This window comes from Gopherus flavomarginatus, chromosome 10 (assembly GCF_025201925.1).
Source record: "Gopherus flavomarginatus isolate rGopFla2 chromosome 10, rGopFla2.mat.asm, whole genome shotgun sequence".
In the NCBI taxonomy this organism is placed as follows: Eukaryota; Metazoa; Chordata; order Testudines; family Testudinidae; genus Gopherus; species Gopherus flavomarginatus.
In genome coordinates this window covers 12,252,473-12,275,625 of record NC_066626.1, presented here as the reverse complement: position 1 = coordinate 12,275,625, position 23,153 = coordinate 12,252,473, and the positions used below count along the sequence as shown (strand labels likewise).

At 45.9% G+C, this 23,153-nt stretch overlaps 1 protein-coding gene across 1 annotated transcript; it reads left to right on the top strand.

The window, feature by feature from the left end:
- The first annotated feature begins 460 nt into the window (after positions 1–460).
- LOC127030103 (ras-related protein Rab-17-like) lies at positions 461–18,238 on the top strand. Its single transcript, XM_050916054.1, has 6 exons — positions 461–918; positions 9,565–9,727; positions 13,287–13,457; positions 15,190–15,314; positions 16,731–16,824; positions 18,201–18,238. Exons 1-6 carry the CDS (start codon positions 907–909, stop codon positions 18,236–18,238), a joined length of 603 nt encoding a protein of 200 aa, XP_050772011.1. The 5' UTR covers positions 461–906.
- Positions 18,239–23,153: the final 4,915 nt, after the last annotated feature.

Genomic DNA, 23,153 nt, shown 5'->3' with positions numbered 1-23,153 from the left:
TGCCTGGCCCTCCTAGGGCAGAGGTGCTGGAACAATTTCTATAGTGGAGGTGCTGAGAGCCATTGAACCAAATTGTAAGCCCTGTATATGATGGAAACCACTTCAAGCCGCTCCCCCTGTGTCCCTAGTTCTAGCACCTATACTCAGGGTGGCAAGAATACAGGTGATCTTGGGCTCTGGAGTGAACCTAGGGGGCCTATTCCATCATTTCTGAAGCTGACAATGGAACCCTTCCCCCTCCCTCACCTTGCACTGAGCACAGCTCAGCAGGTCCAAGGATCAGGCCTGGAGATTTTTAGGAATATTAACAACTTCCTGAATTCCCAGTGCTGCCGCCTTCAAACTAGTGAGTCATTCTTTTGTATAAACAGGATGTTACATGGTTGCGAATCACAATGGAAACAAGAAATCAAGGGGCGGACACAACGCTTGCAGGACCCAGCAGAAAGACAGAAAGGACTAGGATTATGAAACTGTAGAAAGGAAGGGAACCCAGGCCAGCAGAATCACTCTCCTCAGCTTTTCACTGGAGTGTGCAGGGCCCCGCCCTCCAGAACAGAGGCCTGCTCCACTCAAATCACAACTCACCTTGATTGCAGGTTTTTATGGCTCCACATTCTTAAAGGCAAATCAACTAGCTGCTGAATCACTGGACCTTAAAGTTTACCAAGCGCTGTTGTGTTTGTGTGTTGATCTTTAGGCGCAACCAGCGTTCTGGTGAAAGTACCGGCCTCTCAGTGGGGAGTTTCAAGAGGTGTGCTTTTCACTTTCTAGTTTGCCTGGATTGGATTTAACTTGTTTGAGCACCTGCACAGCCCTGCTGCTACCGCTGCTTCCCAGCCAGCATGGTTTCAAACTTCCAGTGGATTGAAGACATCTCCCCCCACCCCACCTAGAATCAAGGCAATGTTGAAAAAGGTGAGCTCTTCCTCTGTGAATACCCTCTAAGAGCAGAGGGTGGGGGGATGGGGACACCAAACCTCCAGCAGGCTGAGAAGGTGATGTACTTGCACACGTTTAATTTTTAAAGCATTTCAAAGCGCCTTTGGGTATGTTAGCAATGTGGGCACTGCGGGCCAAGGTGTGTGTAACCTGACTGAGATGGCAGTGCATCTTTGCTTAATTTCAGGGGAAAACTCTGTTGGATCATTTATTGCCTATTCCGAGCTGAGTGCTGAGCACTGCACAGAGGAGACCCAGGCTCTGTCTCAAGGACCCTAGGGTTGAAAGAGGCAAAGAACTTCACAGAGCACCAAAGCGCTGGGTGTACCGTGGAGAAAGGCAGCTTCCTTTCAGCTTCCCAGAGCTGAGGTCAGAGTTTGGGTGTCGTGGGAGGCTTGCCCCTCCCAGCAGGGCTTAAAAGAATGATGGAGAAGGTTTGATCAGACTGCAGGGATCCATCAAAGATGTGACTCAGACCTCAGGAGTCCCAAGATAATCCCGCAATAGAGTGAGACTGTTTCTATAACTCATTTGGGTGGGACATTTTCTTTCAAGAATAAGGGCCCAGTCCTACTTCCAGTGGCTTTGGTGAGAATGGATCAGGCACTGCACTGGTACAATACCACCCAGAAATATCCCCTTCCCATTTAGACCGTTACGTCTCAAGCTGATCTTTAGGTAACAGTAAGCTTTAGCAATGACCATTTGTGCATACTCAGCATCAGCTTCAGCACCCTGAAGATGACCCAAACTACCTCAGCTAACATGTTCAAAAATAGGCACCTAAAATTAGCCCCCTCCACACCTATACTGAGACATCTAAATCCAGGGCCTGGATTTCTACAGTGTGGAGCAACCATGGGAGCAGCTGGGTGCTCAGTGCTTTCAAAAATCAGACAGGTACCTAAAGACAGATTATGGGAGTTTAACTTTAGGCTCCTATTTTCAAAGGCTTGGCCGTAGGTACAAAGGGGCTTGTAAATGAAATGGCAGCTTAAAGAACCTGTGCAGGGACTGTGTCATCACGAGAGCCCATTTTTACTGGTGTTCTTTAAAAGACAAAAGAGCCAACTCTCCGAGTAGATAAAAATCAAATTCTCTTGTATCATCACCACCTCAGCAGTAAAAAAACCTCCCCCTCCTCACAACCCCCTCACATCACTACTGTGAAGTGGTTGAAACCACCACTCTCCACATTGCATTGCAGGATAGCCAACCACTCCATTTCTCACAGGCTTTCATCAAAAGCCCTAAACCACTTGTTTAGACTGTTCAAGATGCAGCATCCCTGCTCAGAGGCTTGAATACAGTCTGTTCCTTCAGTGATTGAATGATCAGATCAACGGTGATTGAATCTAAGACAAGCAAACACCCTGCATGCAGAAAGAGTCCTGTAAGGTTGGTCCAGCCCAAGTTACTGGGCTCTATACAGTGGTAAGTGGGTGAGGTTTAATGGCCTGTGATAGGCTCTAAGGCTACGTCTACACTACAGGATAAATTTGAATTAGCTTAAACCGATTTTATAAAACAGATATTATAAAGTTGATTGTGCACGTCCACACTAGGCACATTAATTCGGTGGTGTGCGTCCATGGTCCGAGGCTAGTGTCGATTTCTGGAGCGGTGCACTGTGGGTAGCTACTGTAAAATAATGAGGCCAATAACGTCGATTTGCGTCCACACTAACCCTAATCCGATATAGTAATATCGATTTTAGTGTTACTCCTCTCTTTTTGTAGGAGTACAGAAATCGATTTAAAGAGTCCTTTAAATCGATATAAAGAGCAGTGTAGTGTGGACGGGTGCATCATTAAATCGATTTAACACTGTTAAAATCGGTTTAACAGCTTAATGTAGACCAGGCCTTTAAGAGTCCTTTTTCTAGCCTTAAGCCTGCAAACCTATGAATTAATCCTCTTAACTTCAGTGTGCAGGCAGGCGGATTTCTCTAACAGGAAGCAAATGACAGCAGCCTCAGGGCTAAGGGTTTAGCAGAGTCAAAGCTGCAGCTGAGCCGGTCTGTGGGGGTCTCTTGACAGGCGCATGTCAGAAAAAACTCTGAGCCATTATTGTTAACACACAGGATTGTGCAGGGGAAGAGGGGTTCATCAGCTGGCTTTCTTTTCTTCCTAGTCTTGGAGCCTGCTCAGGCCATGGTCTCGGCTTGCTTTCTTATGGGATCTGTCCACGCGTCTCCTCTCAGCAATCACAGGGCAGACTCTTTTCTTCTGTTTGGGAGGCTTGCTGGTTCAGGGACATTTTCCCCAGCACTGCCATTCTTCCCTCCCCCTCCCCCTCAATTAGGGAGCTAACCAGTTGCAGAGACTTTCTGTAAAGCCTGAGGCAGCTCTGTAGTTTCTCCTGGCATCTAACCCCTCTTTCCTTTTAGGTCTTTGTCTTTATCAGAAAACTTGCTGCATTAGTGCAGCTGGTAAAGCGAAAATCATTCTGCATGGGGCTAAATGGGTTCAAGCACATCTGAATTTGGGTTTCCTGGGAGGTAACCAAATTGATTTTAGTCAGATCGTTGCAAGCTTTCTACTGTGGACATGGCCTCAGTGTAGCTTAAGTAATGAGCGGTAGCAGGGGTAGCTTTGTTGTTTAGTGTTTTCCTCTCAGATGCCCTGTCACACTGGCACAAGAGCATTGTCAGAGTTTCCCTGCTCGGCTGTCGGGTGGGCTGGTGTTTGGTTCTCAGGGCTCTTTAGAAGTGCTCCTGGCAGAGTGCAGGGGGGGAGGGGAATGTTTCTGCAATTCATGTACAACAAAGGAGGAGAAATACATACAGAAAACTGGGAGGCAGGAGCCGTCTCTCATGCCTTGGATGGTGAACAATAGTATTTACATCCCCCATTTCTCACTTAGAAGGGGGCCTTGACAACATTCAGTACGTTACTTGGTACTAGTAAGCTTAACCCGTACTGCAATTTCCATAAGAAAATGGCCAGATTTTTTAGATGGTGCATTATTCCCTGATCTTTAGTCAACTCTGAACTGGCCTAGAGGACAGAACCCAGTGCTGGGACTCAGGACACCTGGGCCAGCTTGGCTGCTGGGTGAACCTAGGCAAATCACTTCCCCATGCCTCAGTTTCCCCATCTATAAAGTGGGGATAATGATACTCCTTTGGTAAAGTGCTTGAAGATCTGTTGATGAGAGCTCTATGTAAGGCCTGGTCCACACTACACAGTTAAATCGATTTAAACAGCATTAAATCAATTTAACTCTGTACCCGTCCACACTACAAGGCACTTTAAATCGATTTTAAGGGCTCTTAAAATCGATTTCTGTACTCCTCCCCAACGAGAGGAGTAACCCTAAAATCGATATTACTATATCGATTTAGGGTTAGTGTGGACGGAAATCGAAGTTATTGGTCTCATTCCTTTAATGTAGCTACCCAGAGTGCACCGCTCCGGGAATCGATGGTAGCCTAGGACCATGGACGCACACCACCGAATTAATGTGCCCTAGTGTGGATGCATAAAATCGATTTTATAATATCAGTTTTGTAAAACCGGTTTTAGTAATTTCCATTTTATGCTGTAGTGTAGATGTAGCCTAAGAGCCAGGTGTTGTTATTAATTCTGCTCCACCCAAGCTTAAACCCCAGTCATTTAGCACAGAAAGAAACAGAATAGCAAGGTGGTGAGAACAAGGGATGATAATACGAGCCTGGTTCCGGCTAGACAAAGCTGTGTGCACAGCCCATAGGTTTAATAAGCTCTTCCGTGACAGTAAGCAAGGAGCCGCCTGCGTCCACAATCGTGCTAGGTTCAGTTTGTCCCCTGCCTGCTGGATCCTCCTCTTGGGGATGGGAACTGTGAGGGAATTCAGAAAGTGCAAAGTGCTCGCACTAGCAAAAGACCCATCTCTGCCAAAACTGGGTGACCAAGAGTGGAAGAGGCAGAGTGCATAGGGCACCAGATTCATCCCTTCTATGCTTGTTCCACACAGAGAGACCAGGCCACCAGACTCTGGGTAAATTCATGACTGTCTGGGTTTCCGTTTTGCACCCCTGTTACCTTCTGGCTACAATACCCCCTGCTGGTCACCTCGAACAGTGGCTCTAACTTAACTGATCTCATCTAACGCTCCAAGAGGTAGTGGGCAGCTCTAGAGAAGAACAGCCCTATAAACTCCTCCTGGGAGGCACTTTCATCCTTCCCGCCCCATACGGTACCCAAACCTCAGTGTGTAATACTAATAAGCAGGGTTGGAGGGGAGGGAAGGTAAATTTTCAGTGAAAATTTTCAAGCGAAAAAACCCAGAATTTTCTCAGAAATATGATTTTTCATTGAATCAGGAAAAAAACAAAAGCAAAACAAAAACAAACAAGCCACTTATTTCCCCATCTGCCTCGATTCCCTTTCTTTTCTACAGAGAGAGGATGGAAAGAGGAAAAAAAGGAAGGAAAAAGCCTGGAAGTCAGAAGTTTTTCCATTTAAAATAAATCCACTTTTCCTTTGTTTTGGCCAAACATTTCAAACAATATAGACATTTTCCGCAGCTGTACTGTATTGTTTGAAAAACCACTTTCCTTCCTGAAAGATTTTCCTTCCAGCTCTATTGACAAGTTAGTCTTGCCTCTGAGGTTTACTGTAATATCTCACTAACAAAGGTTTTGCATTTATTATTTTGTAATAAATAGGACAATAAGAAATATAGCAATGAAGCCAGATTAAAAACCAGACCCAGTTAAGCTGCTTCCGAAGCAGATACTTTTCAAGCAGACTCCTGACTTAGTGTTTTAGCTGCAGTGGCACGTTTTTTCCTAACTGAAAGAAGAGATTTTGGGGTCAAAAATGGGCCCATAAGAATGGCTGTCTACGGGTACGTCTACACTACAGGATAAATTCGAATTAGCTTAAACCGATTTTATAAAACAGATATTATAAAGTCGATTGTGCGCGTCCACACTAGGCACATTAATTTGGTGGTGTGCATCCATGGTCCGAGGCTAGTGTCGATTTCTGGAGCGGTGCACTGTGGGTAGCTACTGTAAAAGAATGAGGCCAATAACGTCGATTTGCATCCACACTAACCCTAAATCGATATAGTAATATCGATTTTAGCGTTACTCCTCTCGTTTTGTAGGAGTACAGAAAATGATTTAAAGAACCCTTTAAATCGATATAAAGAGCAGTGTAGTGTGGAAGGGTGCAGCGTTAAATCGATTTAACGCTGTTAAAATCAGTTTAACAGGGTAGTGTGGACCAGGCCTGACCAGCCTAGTATCCTGTCTCTGATGCATCAGATGGAATGAACAGAACAGGGCAGTTTCGGGTGATCCGTCCTCGTCATCCAGTCCAAAAGCTTCTGGCAGTCAGAGGGTTAGGGTTAGGCAACAAGTTCCAGAGGTTGATTGTCTGTTGTGAGAGAGTTATGCAAGGCACATTACTGCATAGTTGAACCGTCTATGCTGCTAGATGTGTTGCTGCTTGACGTAGGTGTGAGTGGTTTTGATTTCAGTCATACACATTGGGGCGAGATCCCCAGCTGCCAAAAATAATTGTAGCTCCACCAAGGTGACTAGGGCTACGTCAGTTTACACCAGCTGAGGATCTAACACTGGTGTTCTTAACCAGGTAGGCTGGGAGAAATGGCTTTGATTCGAAGGTATTTAGACAAAAACCCAGGTGCTGACACAAGTATAACAAACGTGTAACTGCAGTTATAATCACGGGCCCTGATCCTGCGAAGGCATAAGAATATGGTTATATGAGAGAAGCTGTGCATGTTCTTGCATGATTGTGCACTTGGACGATGCAGGCAGGAGTGATTCTGCATGAAGATAATTTCACATGCAATTACATTTCCCCCTCCCTCCCCAATTGGATTTTATGTATTTTTAAACACACCCAGGGAATGCTCACTGCTTTGAAAACAAACCATGAATTAAGTGTTAATCATCAAAAATATATTCAGGCATTGCCTCAGTTATTTTGGCTTGCATGCTGTATTCCCCCAGTACCTGATTTTGGTTTATCTATCTTCAGGGCCTCTGGTTTTCAGGGTTCATTTTTAGAAATGTGAGGTCCATGCACATGTCCTCAAACCAAGGTTTTTCCAGGGCATTCTTTGATACTGTCATGGGAAGATTTTTTCCCAGTACTTCCCCAAATTTTTGTCTGAATAGGATCTACAATAGAACCTCAGAGTTACAAACACTGGACTTATGAACTGACCAGTCAACCACACCCCTCCTTTGCAACCGGAAGTACGCAATCAGGCAGCAGCAAAGAAAAGAAAAAAGCCAATACAGTACAGTACTGTGTTAAACGTAAACTACTAAACAAATAAAGAGAAAGCAGCATTTTTCTTCTGCATAATAAAGTTTCAAAGCTGTATGAAATCAATATTCAATTGCAAACGTTTGAAAGAACAAACATAAAGTTTTGTTCAGACCTACAAATGGCTCCGGAAGGGAGGTTGTTTGTAACTATGAGGTTCTACTGTACTTTCATTTTTATCATGTGGATAAAAGATGACGTGCATATTAGGTTAACCTTTGTATCCTTGTTATTAAACTCCTGGGTTAGCATTTAGTGTGTTTATTCCCTAGGGGTATGGCTACATTTACAGCTGTACAGTGCTGCCGCGGGAGAGCTCCCGCAGCAGCGCTTTGAAGTGCAAGTGTGGTCCGAGTGCCAGCGCCGGGAGAGAGCTCTCCCAGCGCTGCAGGTACTCCACCTCCCCTTGGGGATTAGCTTACAGTGCTGGGAGCTGCGCTCCCAGCGCTGGGGCACTGCACACAATGGTGCTTTACAGTGCTGTAATTTGCTGCGCTCAGGGGAGTGTTTTTTTACACCCCTGAGCGAGAAAGTTGCAGCGCTGTAAAGAGTCAGGGTAGCCAAGGCCCTAGTGTCCTTTAATGAAGTATGATTTCAAACAGCATTATGTTAAAGCACACTAGGGAGCTTTTAGTTTGCACCAGCAGGGTCTAAACAGATCAATTAAGGCACGCCTTAGAAATCATACTGCCAGAGCCTGCATTACTGCTCCGTGTAGATAAGCCCTTAGATACAGTCTAGAAGCAGGGCCATTTTGCCTACATAATCAAACCACACTGGGAAAGGGGTAAAGTCAACAGAAACAGAGTGTTTTTGTGGTGTTTGTTGAACACCGATTTCATTGGTGTTTGATGATTAACACCTAACATCAGAAGCCTTGACTTGTAGAGGATGGTGCCTTTTTACCCAGCTGAAGAGTCTTGCACACTTGAGGTGCTAGAGGAATAAATACATAATTTTTCTGGAGTTACCAAAATACTTAAGAGAATTGAAAGGCACATCCCTCCTTGTAGTCTCACTCATTTAATTAAAACATGGCTGTGTGGCTGTTGGTCAAGCTTTCCAAAGGGGCAGGGTGAAAAAGCACGAGAGCCACGTATCAGAGGGGTAGCCGTGTTAGTCTGGATCTGTAAAAGAAGCAAAGAATCCTGTGGCACCTTATAGACTAACAGACATTTTGGAGCATGAGCTTTCGTGGGTGAATACCCACTTCGTCGGATGCGCGTTTGTTTTCATGGGTTGCTTGTCTTTAGGGTTTCATGGATCTGTCTTGGTCATTATTACAGCTGGAGCTGGGGGCCTGTGAAACCCTGGACACAGGTCCCCTTATATTTTTAAGCTATCGCTAAGGCTGAATATAGCCTTGAAAATGTGGCCCATCTTCATAACACCAAGCACTAGAAACCAACTTCAAGACAAGCTATTTGCTAGGGTTAAAAGTTCAGCCATTGATGGTTCTCCCACCTCCCATCATAGCCAGCCTCACCTGGCCTTTGAGACTCCTGAGAACCACAGGCATATGGCTAGTGAGGTTTCTTGGTAAGGAAAAAGTCTAACTGATTCATGGCTGTGTATCCGGACTGCCCCTTGTGAGCCTAGCACTGGAAGCTTTGAGACCACCTGTATCAAGTTTGTTCCAAGAGTCCAAGCCAGTGTATTGATGGAAGAGCTCTCTCAGGAGGTCAGGTATTGGGGGGGGAAACAGGTTGAAGCGCTATGACCAGTATTTAGGATAGAGACTATGGAGTTCACAGTGCTGCTACGAGAGGCCACCTGACATTGTGACTGTGGCCACAGCAGCTCAGGCCTTTGATGAGTCTACAGATTAGACTTGGTCTACTCCTAAGTTAGGTCAGCACGTTGCCCTGTGGTTGGCCACACTCCTGTGTGACGTTACCATGCCAACCTAACCCGCACGGTGGATGCAGTTGTGTTGACAGAAGAATGCTTCCATCGCTGAAGCGCCTGTCTTTCAGGGAAGTGGTGCCCTCCACTAAAGGAAACGCCCTTTCTGTTGGTATTGGCTGTGTCTATACTACTGCATTATAATGGCCTATTCAGCGACAGAGCTATGCCGGTACAGCCCCGCCCGTACTGTACATGTACCTGTAGGGTTAGACTCCCATTAGGATTCTTTTAAGCATGTTGAGCTTGGTCGATTGAAACAGCGGTGCAGGAAGGGTTAAACTGGAGCCACGTCTCCTGCTACGCTGAGTGGGAAATTGCGGCCTGGGGCCTAACTCTTTAGAGTGTACGCAGCTAATCATCCGAGGGCCCTGGAGCGCACTATCGATGCCTTTTGAACAGGCATCTTTTCTCTTCTTTGCAGAATATGACCCCGAGAAGAACGCAGCAGGTGGGGGTGGGGCCTTCCACAGAGCATGCCTACATCTACAGGGTGGTTCTGCTGGGGAGCACAGCCGTGGGAAAGTCAAGCATAGCCTTCTGCTATGTGAAAAATGACTTCAAAGAATTCATGTCCACTGTGGGATGTAAGTGAGTGGCAGCAATGAACTAATCCTTTGGTACAACATAAAGGGCCTGATCTGTGTCTCCCTTATACCAGGAGTGTCTCTGCTGAAGTCAGCGGAGCTACGCTAGCGTGAAGTTTGGTTTTGCTTAAGCTGTGTCAGGTCCAGCAGAGAAGCAGCAGGACGTCACTCAGGAGGCAGGGTTAGGGGCTCCAGTTGGCAGCTCTGGCGGCTAATGGAACATGACCCAACAGACCCCCAATGTTACAGCCCGTGAGCGCGCGGTTAGTTTGGTTTCTCAGCTCAGGCACAGGATTGACAACTGCGAGATCTGGAAAAGTTTGGTTAAGGTAGCGCAAGTGTGCAGGCTGATGGGCCCATTTTAAAAGCTGGTCCTTTTGTAATGCTGCTCTTCAGAGCTGGATCTTTAGGCACCAACCTAAGAAGCACGTCTGACAAAAGTCAGGCCTCAGCATCTACGACTCCACCGACACCAGTGGCAAAGTGCCTTTGGAGTTCACTGGCAGGGAGGCTCAGGCCACATGCAGGGCACATTTCTCTGCTGGGGTAGATTGGAGACAGGGACCAAGAAATCCTGAACAGGGGACCAGCACCACAGCTGTGTTCATTGTGGCGTTAGAGTGACATCTAGTGGTTCATTGCAGGTAGTGCAGCATTTAAATATGTCGTATCAGCGGAGAGTTTTGGTCTACACCTGCAGTTCTGAGTAACCCAAGAGAGCGTTCACCATTTACTATTAGATGTTGTAGATTTTCCCCTCTGCGTTCTCTCTGAGCTCTCCCCCGAGCCCTGGCTCTCCCAGCTGCCCCCACAGAAATACTACCAATCGCACTGCATTAGCTCTGGATATGTGCCAGCCCCAGGCCCAGCGCTCACTGTGAAATTGCACCACCTTCTCACTCGCGCTGCAGAAACTGACACAGGCACATCCTGGAATCCTAGGAACTGTGCTTCAGAGTCCGATCCAGTGGGTTTGGGTTGGAATCGCCCCTTGTATAATTGCTGGGTGTCAGAAAAACAGACGTAACACTCTGTTCTGCCCTGTTTGGGACGGAGGACGGAGGACAGAGGACGTATGACAACGGAGCCTCCAACAGATGACATTTAAAAGGCTATCTTTCCAGACTCCCAGCAGCTCTGCCCATTATACCGTTCCATTCAGTCTAATCAAAGCACCCCATCTAGCCTCCCCAATGTGATCAGCAAACCTGCCTTTGACATTTTCCTGGTGTTTCAACAGAAACCCACTCACACTAGAACTAGGTGAAATTTCAGCTGAAGATTTTTACTGAAAAAGCTGCAGATCTAGGGACACTACCACATTTTATGAGTTCATGGTAACAGTGTTCATGTAGCCAGGTTGGTCCCAGAATATTGGAGACAAGGTGGGTGTTTTATTGGACCAATTTCTGTTGGTCGAGAGGACAAGGGTGAACAGATGTCCCGATTTTATAGGGAAAGTCCCAATATTTGGCCCTTTATCTTATCTAGGTGCTTGTTACCCTCCACCCCCGTCCCGATTTTTCACACTTGCTGTCTGGTTACCCTAGAGGGGACAAGCTTTTGAGCTTTACAGAGCTCTTCAGGGTCTGGGTAGGAAGCGGAGTATTTAGCTGTAACACGCCAGTTCATTCCTCAGACCTAAAGAAGAGCTCTGTGTAGCATGAAAGTGTGTCCCTTCCCCCAACAGAGAGGTTGGTCCGAGATAAGATCTTATCTCACCCACCTTGTGAGTTCATGGTAGTTTCACTAAATTGTTTAAAAAAAAAAACCTGAAAAAAAAAATCACAATGTTTAAGTTTTTTGGTTTGAAATGACTTTAAAAAATTTCTTTAGTCTTATTTTAAAAAAATTATTTAGAATGGTCATAGTTAAAATAAATGTTTCATTCGACCCAGCATAAAATTTCTCTCGACGTAGAGTCAAAATCTTTGAAACATTTCATGTGGTGTTGGACTTGCAATGAATTTTTTTTTTGACTTTTCAAATTGCCACCAACAAAACCAAACCACCATTATTCATCCAGTTCTGCTACATGCTCCCATCATCAGATGCAAAAAGATTCATCTCAGTAGGCAACACTGGTGGAAAACATGGCTTTAGTTTTTATTGGAGATGTCTGCACAGGGTCAGTTAAGTCTCTTTAGGAAGTTTTGCAGCTTATAGACCCTGGTAAAAGCTAGGGAGCCCACTGATCCCCATCTGTTGTTAGATGTCGACTTCAATGGAGGCAAGGCCAATTTGCATAAGCAAGGTTCTGGCTCTGTGTCTTTACATCAGAAATAGGCAGAAAGACCCTTTTCTTCCTGTTTTAAAGAAGGGCCATGACCTTTGCCAGGAGAGTGGGGATGGAAGGCCCAAGGGGACTCCCACGCTGCCACACAAATCAGGCAGTCACGGTGCCTATACCAAGAAGTGTGGTGTCATTTGCCTATATTGCTTGGCACTCAGAGGAGGCTTCTGTATCTCCCAGGGCTCTCTGGAGAGCTTTGGCTCTGTATTGCCCCCTCTACCTCAAGCCCATGTATTTATCAGACAATCTGGCCCTTAACAGATGGCTTCTGCCTATCTACTGTGCACAGCCACACATTTGAGCTGCTACAGCATTTTCAGACCAAGGATCTTCAAACATTTTGCAGACATTGCTGTTTTTTACAGCACCCCAGGGAGGTGGATTTTAATTAGACCCATTTTCCATCTGGGCAAGCTGAGACAAAAAGGTGAAGGGCTACACTGGGACTTTGCTCTCCCATATTCCCCCAGGCAAATGTGTGGGCCAAGGCCTCTCCCCCCCACCTTCACATCTCTGGGCCAGGTGTGCAGGAGCAAACGTGCACCTCTCACTTCCCTAGAGCAGGTAGAGAGGGCGAGCAGGCATGGCCTTGGTGTCACCCCCGCCCACTGGCCAGCAGAGCCCTGCCAGTTTGGGGGTGGGGCAGGTTTGCTGGCATGGGCTAAGAGCAAGAAAAGGCAGCTGTAGCTCAGAAGCATCTGAGCACGTCCCCGGGGCTACTCCTGGGACAGCGCTGCTTATCTCTAATCAGGGCTGTGCTTAGTGGCCCACGCAAGCCATAAGTGACTTGCCCAAGGTCATAGAAATCAGTGTCAGGGAGACTGCAGTATTTCTGTTACAGCAGCACCCAACAGGGGCCAGGCACTGTACAGCTGGATTAGAACTCAAGACTCCTAATTCCCACCCTCTCATGACATTTTCTCCAGCTAGACAGCTGCAAAATCAAAGCTTGCTAATGCCACCAATATTGATGGATTGAGCAAGAAACATTGTTCTCATTTCTCTTCCCCTCCCCATCTCCCAACTACACCCTGCTGATGGGCACTTGTGTAGTACTGGGCTTTTTTTGGGTAATACCAGTTCACCAGCCTGTTTCTTACATGCTTTTGGTGCAGGGGGAGATGTTTCAATTCTCGTTCTCTCATCCTCTCTCCCCCCGCAGCCCTTTCCAACCGAATCTCGTCACCCATCTTTCACACAGCTCACCGAGATAAAGGTTAACATTAATTAAGGTGCATGCTATGGCTTTCTCAAGGAGCTGTCCAGGTTCTTTCTTCACCCAGCTGGTATATTTTCAGACTGCCACGATTAAGCTGGAGATCTGGGACACTGCAGGACAAGAGAAATACCATAGCGTTTGCCATCTTTATTACAGGGGGGTGAAGGCTGCCCTTCTTGTATATGACATTGCCAGAAAGATAAGACCAGAGATGGCTTGTTCTCCTGCCTCTCTCCTCCACAAGGGTTTGCCTTTAACGTTATAAAATATCCAGACTGAATCTTGATAATGCAGCCACGCCACTGGTAGGCTGCACTAGTTCTAATGCACGGTAGCTTCCCAATACGTCTCCAGACATTCAACCAAGACTGCTTTTTCCTGCACACATCACATAAGGGCTACACATCATGAGTAGGTTTATCCTTCATCTTCTGGTAAAGCTGGTTGAAGACATGCAAGGAACTGGTACAGGCATTTCACTTACAGTGGACAATAAATGCGCACGCTTTCTCCCTAAAAACCAAGAGTTTCTCCATCTACCCCTACCTCCCAGCCCAATCCAGCTCACCAGCCAAGTAGGTAATGAGGGAGCATCAGTAAGTGCTCTTTGTTCCCCTTCCCTCATGTAAGCCACACACCTTCTGGATGTGGTGTTCTGTCCCATCTAATGGCATCAAGACCACTTAGAGCAGGTGTAGGAAATCTATGGCATGTGTGCCAAAGGCGGCATGCAAGCTAATTTTCAGTGGCACTCAGGCTGCCTGGGTCCTGGCCACCGGTCCAGGGGGTGGGAGCCCTGCATTTTAATTTAATTTTAAATGAAGCTTCTTAAACATTTTAAAAACCTTATTTACTTTACAGACAACAATAGTTTAGTTTATATATTATAGCCTTGTAGAAAGAGACCTTCTAAAAACACTAAAAGGTATGACTGGCACGCAAAATCTTAAATTAGACTGAATAAATGAAGACTCTGCACAGTACAACCCTGACTTAGAGAGAGCGAGATAAAATTAGTCTGCTCTACAGCCAGCTGGCTTTTAGCGCATGCGCATGCACTGAGCACCAGAGGCCCCAGATTCAATCCCTCCTGCTGAAAACCAGGGCCTGTTGGTATTACACTCACTCCCAGCTCCCTAGACTTTAAGGATGATATGAGTGTGTGGCTTACATGAGGGTAGGGGAACAAAGAGCACTTAGTGATGCTCCCTCATTACCCTACTTGGCTGGTGAGCTGGATTGGGCTGGGAGGTAGGGGTAGATGGAGAACTCTTGATTTTTAGGGAGAAAGCGTGCACATTTATTGTCCACTGTAAGTGAAATGCCTGTACCAGTTCCTTGCATGTCTTCAGACAGCTTTACCACAAAGATTAAACGCATCTGTTAGTTGGCGTACATTAATGTCCGTTTGTGATGGACTGTTCCAGGGGGACATGTTGCATGGTCTCCCACTACGTTATGCGTGTCTTTTCCCTTTTACTGGTAATATGCAACACACAGGAACCACAACACTAAGGGTCATATGCCTGTATTACTGCCATAGTTGTTACAGAAGGAGGAGACCATAGGCTGCTGAAGAGTAACATCTCACAGTAACAGAACTTTATTGAAGAGATAGATCAAGCTTTTAAGAATCCTTGCCCCATCACAAGAGAGCCCAATCACCTCAGCCCATCACCTATACGCTGGGTCTATGACAAACGGAAAATTCATGCTGGTTGGGTAATGTCTGATGGAGAAGAAGTCATCCTCCTTGGCTTTGGGGAAGGAAGTACATTTAGAGCTGGTTCCATGCTGAGTAGTGCTCCTAACAGCATTATCTATGACAATTCCATAACCCATTTGTTTCTACAGTTTTTAGCCCTCACCTGCCAATCTCCTTTGGGCCATGAAACAGCTCCTGAGTGTCTGTTGGTTTATTGTCTGTGTCTCTCTCTCACACCTTTCCAGGCAACTTTTGCGAGAGCAAAGCTATGGTTGAGGGAATGGAGAAGGAATTTCTTCCCAATGAGCATGTGATTGTTTTAGTTGACAATAAGACAGATCTTGCTTCTCAGCGGGAAGTCATTTTTGAGGTAAGTGGCCTCACTGCAGTAAGATCTCGGCAGTTGACAGATTCTCGCTTTCAAAAAGACCACGGCAGCGTGTTCACCAAGTGCTGCACTTCAGGCTTTCACACCGAACAGTTCATAAGTAAATAGGTGAACGTGATTCTCCTAGCAGCGAGCAATATAGCAAGGCCCCCACTGGGTTCCACGGATGTTAGAGGTCATAAATCCCGTTTTGCCCTCTGTTTCAGCTGCTAACTTTCTTGGATCTTAGAGACTTTCCTGAGTTATGGTGGGTTTGTTCAGAGGGTTCAGAGGGTGCATCGGTAGTTTTCAGAGAGGATGTTCCCAGATGTTACTTCAAAATTTGCCATCGATGAGTTGCAGAAAAAAAATACATAGATGCTTTGTCTTACATTAAAAAATTTCAGAAGCCTCACTAAAAGCTGATGCTGCATCACTGACCACCAAGTTCAATGAATGAGAACTGCATGGGACAAAAAAAGCTGGAGGGTTTAACTCTCAGATCCCTGTCTCCAGTGAGTTTTAACAGGTTCCAGTCAGAGAGCGGCTGCACTGCCTTGAGCTGTGCAACAGAGAAAACAAACGTGGCCTAAACAATTCGGCTGCAACCGTGTGACTGGAACAGAAGAAGCGTGAGCTGGGGAAATAAGAAGCTTTAGGGTTTGCAGCAGAATGTGCTGGAATGCAATGGTGGCTCTGTCACCGGACACGCCGCTCTTCAGAAAGATAGGGAACTAAAGTCAGTGTAAACTAAGAGCTTGTCTGCACGAGCAGGGTGCACTTGTGTGTTGTGCATTAACTGACCCATAAGGACCTCCTGGCATGCACGGAGAGTTCCCTAGTGTGCGTCACTGCAGCACCACAGTCCTGTTAGTGCACAACACACTGGAGTGTCGCACTCCAGTGCAGACTAGTACACTATGCAGATGAGTTCTAAGCCTGAAAGCTCCCTTGTACATCTTTAGTCTGACAGTGCAAGTGCTGGAGCTAACAACGGGGGTACGAGGCCCTAAGGCAGTTTGCAGGATCCAGCTTGGAGATTTGTCCCAGAGCCACCCTTGCAAATAGCTGGAGATTTCTGCATGCTCTTCTTCCTACTTAGCCACTAGTCAGACAGGGCGAGTTGCAGTACTCCTGCTACACTAGTGTTTGTGTCCATTCTGAGCTTGCTTCTCCAGGTTGGCACCATGCACCCCCGTCCATACTGCGCAGGTCTCTGTCATGCCTGCGGTGTCTAATCATACAGGGGGGAGTTGTGTCTCCCCATCAGGCCTAAGGACAAGATCCAATACCTTGTAAATGGAGCCCTTATTTCCACCACTTTCCAGGACATTTACCAACCTGGATGTGATTACTGGGCAGAACACACCTAGGCCTATTTTGAAATAATCCAGTTTTGTACCTTCCACACCCAACTAGGTGGCGGAGGAGTTTGCAAAGAGCAAAAGCTTAATCTATATGGAAACATTGGCAAAATCCAACCATCAAGTGACTGAGGTGTTTATGGCCACAGGTAAGTTCCAAGCGGGAAGCCGCTGGACAGGTAACAGCAATAGAGAGATGCTGAGGTCTATGCCTGCTCTCTGCCTTGTGAGCTATAGCACTGCACCGCTTGTCTCCTCCGAGTTGCTCAGGGGCAATTAGAGTTGAGTCACTTGACATGAAGAGGTCCAGGAACTGTTAAGTCTTTACTGTGACTGCAGCAGTGCGTTGCCTCTAGGCCTAGACAAGAGGTAACTGAGTACACTCGGGCCTGTCAAGCCTCACAGCTGCCAAGAGTGCAAAGATCATCTACTTGTGAATTCAGCAAAGAGTCCTGTAGCGTATTGGAGCATGAGTTCTTGTGGGTGAATACCCACTTTGTCGGATGCATGTGTATTCACCCACAAAGCTCATGCTCCAATACGTCTGTTAGTCTATAAGGTGCCACAGGACTCTTTGCTGCTTTTACAGATCCAGACTAACACGGCTACTCCTCTGAATACTTGTGAATTGTCCCTCTGACGAGAAATACTAGTTAAGGGGTGGGGAAGGGATATCTCAGTGGTTTGAGCATTGGCCTGCAGAACTGCCACCCCAGGCCTCCTTCTCGTTAAGGCTTAGTGATTGTGACAACTGCTAATGGCTCATTAATGGACAGTGGGGATAGCCCAGAGTATTTTGTGCATTTGTTTGCATCTCATAATTTATTTGAACTTGTAAGACGACTCAGACCCATCTACAGTGCACATTCATCGACTACGCATCCATCGGTCACCTTATCTGTTGTTCACGTCATTCCCTCACATTGTTTGCTACGCTTGCTCGATTGCTTTTGACATTCTCTGGGTGTGTCTTGTCATAAGTTGGTATCTTACCCTACAAGCGGCTGTGTGTGACCAGAACCCTGCATCTGCGTGGAGCTGCAGTGAGTTCACCACAGCATTGCGTGCCAGGGTCAGGAACTCAGACGGAGTTCCTTGGGGCATGGTCTGTCTTATATTGTGTGTTTGCCACAAAGGGGCTGTGATCTGATTGAGGGCCATAGGCACATAAAGAATCCAAAACACCTCCTCTGAGCACAGCTAGATCTTAAGCACAACTCTTCCCCTCCGTCCATCTCCTAATGTGCTACCTGGAAAAGCTTGAAGTCAGGGAACAACCATAGCCACTATACTGTCCTAAGGTGACTGCCAATTTCCAGTGCATGTGGACTCATAGCCTTTAAGGCCAAAAGGAAACATCACCATCATCTAGTCTGACCTCCTGCACATTGCAGGCCCTACAACCTTACCTACCCAACTCCTGTAATATTTATGAAGCACCAACAAAGTGCTTTGCCCAAAAATAAATTACTCCTGTCATCTTACCCTCCCCCTCCACTGTTTATGTTTCTGCCTTCCTCTCTAGGAGCAAGGGGTGAAGTCCTGTCCCTCTGGCCATTGTGATTCGAAGTGGGAACAAAATGTTTTCCCCTTTCCATAAAACTATTTCAATATTTAATTTTTTTTCCCATCCTCATTCAGAATGAGAATTCAAAATTTAAAAAATTTCCTGAACTGAAAATTTGAAAAAAAAATCAGGTTGGGTCAATCAAAATATTTCATTTTGATCATTTCAGAGTGTTTTATTTCAGTTTTGACCCGTCATTTTTTTAATTTTCGCTAGATGAAATTTTGAAATGAAAAGTTGTCTAGGAGTCTGAACTTTTCCTTACAAACGATGCCAAAAATGAAACATTTTGAACGTTTTCAAAAAAATTCAAGTCAAGAAATTAATCAAAACTGACCCTTTGGCATGATAAATTTGGTTTTTTGAGAAATCAGCATGTTCTGATGAAAAACACTGAATAAAAACGATTCCCGACTAGCTCTGATTGCTATTCCTTTTCGTATAGTCCTTGGTAAATGACAATAAGACATAGTAAGAAAAGAATTGCTTTGAAAAGCTTCTTGGTCTATTGGTTCTGTTCAACTGCTTAAAACACTGAAGTGGTTCATAAATAGATAGATGTCTTCATCCTAGGAAATAAATGACCAAGTCATCTGGCTGCATGAGGAGACAACACAAGTGTAAGTGTTCATTGTAACCTATGGTCTCAGTGGCAAGTTCTACTACCTGGTTCATTCTTTCCCTAGCACATCAGAGAGGGTGCTTTGGAATAAAAAGGAAACTCGTGCTCGGGGTGTGGGGGGGAAGGCAGGCTATCATTTAATGAAGCAATGAGTAGAAAAATATAGGGAAGATGTAGAGGATCCAAGCTCTGGCCCAATGAGCCCACATGCATGACTAAGGCCAGGAGAACTTGAAGATGGATGGGCTAGTGGTGAGACCATTGGGCTGGAGCACAGAACTGGTAGATTTCTCGTTCTGGTTCTATCACTGACTCTTGCCAGACCCTTACTCTCTTTAGTCCTTACTTTCCTGTCTGTCAAATTGGCATAACTACACTTCCTGACAGCATGTTCTGACGCCTAATGAAGGTTTGTTAAACACGCTGAGATCCTTGGGAGATGGGCGGGGCTGTACACCCGCAAACTATTGGTCTGAATTATGCTATGAAATCCATGTAATTGCATTATGCCATTAAGGTATTCTGTTGGGATGGCTACCTACTGAAAGCTGTGCCTGGGGAAGGAGACACGCAGTTCCCAGTGTCACCGAAGGCAACTGTCAGACTGACTCCTCTTGCACCCCTATGTCTGACACTGCAGACACTGGAACTCTCGGGCCCAGCCCAAAGCCCACTGCGAGTCCTTCCATGGATGTCAGCAGTCCCTTAGCAGGCAGCCTAAGAATGGTTTTAGGTGCCTTAGTGAAGGAAGAAGTTCGGTGCTTGTCTGCACCTGAAAAGCTACCGCAGGACACTTGCACGCTGTAGCGCTTTGGTGTAGACGCTCCCTATGCTGATAGGAGCGATTCTCCCATTGGTGTAGTTAATCCACCTCCATGATTATTCTGGCAACCTAGCACTGTTTACACGGGAATTTAGGTTACCATAACTACCCGTGGAAGGGTGTGCATTTTCACACCCCTGAGCAACGTGGGCTGGGTTGAGCTAATTTCCTGGTTTAGAGTAGCCCTTAGTTGCCACATGAGTTCTCTGAATCTCGCATTGTTAATTCCTATGATCTGCAGGCGCACCTCTTTGGGAAAGCAGGATGAGTCCTGTGACACAGCCGCATACGCCATGACTCTCATACCTGTAACTGGCCAAGCCATCAGTGCATGGTGGCCCTAGGCTGGATTTGCGTTTACTCCGATGCCTCCCGCCACCGAGCTGGTGTGTAGTTTCAATTTTTCAGCATGATTTACTCTTACAAGTCACATAGCCCTTCCACTTGCCTGGAATCACCCTGGGACTCTAGGTAGAAACGAAGTGACTCTGAATTTGAACCTTATAGCAGCAAATATACAAGGGAAGGAAATGTGCTAATTGTTATAGAACCTTCTGTCCATCCACACCTGTTCTTTTTCCCTCGGCTGTATCACCATTGATCGCCTCCTCTTTAGCCCTAATGGTTTCTCTCCTGAATACGGCTATAATTGTACAGGAAGTTATGCACCAGCCGCTGTGTGCACTCCATTTTAAAAAGTGAAATTCTGGACTACCGATTACAGATGCATTCTAGCACCTTGGGAGAGATGGACTCTGAGCACTGAGGCTTCTTCACACCCCTTATGGCACAATTTACACTGTGCTTGTTACATTCTCATTTAAAGTGATGGCATGCATGCAGCAGAACATACTGGGCATAGGAGTCAAAACTCCTCAACAGTGCTTCTCCTTGCAACTCGCACGTTCTCACTGCATCAGGGCACAGTTTTTAAAACCGAGTGCTCCCAGCTGCGGGTGCATAACTTCATGCACAATCACCATCCTTGCAGGTGATAATATGATCCAGACTAAAAGCACCATTTTACTCTTTTCTGCCTTCCCCACTTTTTTCCCAACTGGGTTTTAAAAGATGTTTCCTGGGTCTTAAATGATGAGGTTACTATTTGAGAACAAATGCACAGGCTAGAACATATCCAGTATTCTTTTCTTCCATCACTTAGAATTCAGGAGGTAACCGAGCTTGTACAACCTACAATGGATGAGAGGGAATGTTTAAGAAGTTCTTAGCATCAGCTGCAGTCAGGTTTACTTTGCAGGCCTTTTGAAAATTCTGAAGTTCTGAGCTGAATCGACAGAAATTTGCCATGCAAAACAAAATTGTAGTAGCGGTTATAGTTCAGTCATGGGAAAACAGAATTAGAAGCAGGGCCGGCCTTAGGATTTATGGTGCCCTAGGCGAGATTATTAAACTAGTGCCCCTGTGCCTGATCTGCTCTTAGCAACACAAACATAAGCTTATAGTATTGGAAAACTTGCCACATTCACATTATTAAAACCAGTTAAACTTAATTAAGCAAACTGTAATGCTGATGGACTAGCACTAAAGAAGCAGCACTATAGAAAAAATTCTGATATGACAGAATGATGCAAATAATATATATTTTTTAATTTATCAAAATTTTATTGGAAATTTATATGAAGAGGTATTGAAACAAAGATTTGTTTTTAATTAAAAGCAATCTTTCTGGCTTTTTTGGCTGCAAAATCAGTAATAATGTCATCGTATGACAAAGACAAAGTCGTGTCTTGTTCGATCGCAAGAACGCAAGACCAGTCAAGCGTTCCTGACTCATTGTAGAGCGGAGATAGTTTTTAATGAGCTTTAGTTTTGAGAAACTCCGTTCTCCTGATGCTACTGTTACAGGAATTGTCAGTAGTATACGAGTGGCAATGTACACATTAGGATATATGTCAACAAGTTTGCGGGTATGAATAAACTGTACAATGTCCATCACCGATTTTGCATGTGGCAACATTGATGACAGTGTACTCAATTCTTCATACAGTTCAAGTCCATTTAAATCAAAACTATCACCGTGCTTCAGGAGGCTCTTTAGATTCTTGCACTTTGTCATTAGTTGCTCTTGTTTTCCTATTTCGTTGAATTTAGTTATGTCATAAAAAAAATCCAACTGTTCATGGTGTACTTGCAAGGTATTAAACCTTTCATCAACAGCAGATACTGCTTTATCCATCACAACATTAAAAAATTCAACCTCAAATTTCTTTTCTGGATCGTCTGTGGGCATGATCTGCTGTACAGATTCTTCACAAAGAAGTGTCCCTGGCCTTTTAAACTCATATTAACTATGTATTTACTTTATGAAAGTTGGAGAAAACATTGTGAAAACGTAAAACATTGGCTGCCCAACTTCTGGGCTGGCAAAAGTTATACTGACTCACAGGGAAAAAAAAAAGCAGGAGAATCTTAGTACAACATATGGTCACTTTATACCAGGGGTCGGCAACCTTTCAGAAGTGGTGTGCCAAGTTCACTGTAATTTAAGGTTTCTTGTGCCAGTAATACATTTTAATGTTTGTAGAAGGTTTCTCTCTATGTCTATATTATATAAATAAACTATTGTTATTATCTGAGGTCTTGGCCACCGGTCCTGCTCAGGCCACTGCCAGCTGAGTAAATGAAACCCCAAACTGGCAGCGGCTGGTGGCTGGAACCCTAGACAAGGATCCCAGGCCCTGCTCAGCCCGCTGCTGGTCTGGGGTTCTGACCACCAACTCCTGCCAGCCAGGATCCCGGCCGCCAACCCCCCCTCAGTCCGCTACCAGCCTAGGATTCTGCTCACCCAGGCTGGCAGGAGGCAGAGTGGGGCTGGCGGCTGAGCTCCTGACTGGCAAGGGGCCGGCAGCCGGAACCCCGGAGTAGCAGTAGGCTGAGTGCTGCTGGCACCCCAGACTGGCAGCAGACTGAGCCACTCAACCCCCCACCGGCCCTGCTCAGCCCGCCACCAGCCCGCTCAGCCCGCTGCCGGCTGAGTGAATGGAACCCCAGGCTGACAGCAGGTTGAGTGGTTCAGCTGGCCTGCTCAGCCCACTGCCAACCTGGGGTTCCTTGGGGGTCCCCAGGTCAGCAGCAGGTGCTGAGTGGGGCTGATGGCTGGTATCCCAGCTGGCAATAGGGCAGCAGCCAGAACCCCAGAGCAGTGATGGGCTGAGCTGCTCAGCCTGCTGCTGCATACCATCAAAAATCAGCTCACCTGCCACCTTTGACACGTGTGCCGTAGGTTGCCGACCCCTGCTTTATACACTAGTAAGGAGATGAGCACATTACAGTTGGAGGGCTCTTATCAGGAGTAACAGGCTATAGGAAAGTCAGTCAACATTTTTTATTTCTCTGATGAAAACTGGCCCACTCCCTGCCTCAAACCAAACCTGTCACTAATAATTGTCAACAACTTAATTTTCTGTTTTTGGCTAAGATATTGATTTTTTTTTAAAAAAATATT

What these genes read in the sequence shown, in the direction of transcription:
- LOC127030103 (XM_050916054.1), top strand. An exon ending in ATTCATGTCCACTGTGGGAT is followed by an intron (nt 9,728 to 13,286) that starts GTAAGTGAGTGG and finishes GGAGCTGTCCAG; the next exon opens with GTTCTTTCTTCACCCAGCTG. An exon ending in TGAGGTGTTTATGGCCACAG is followed by an intron (nt 16,825 to 18,200) that starts GTAAGTTCCAAG and finishes CTTCCTCTCTAG; the next exon opens with GAGCAAGGGGTGAAGTCCTG.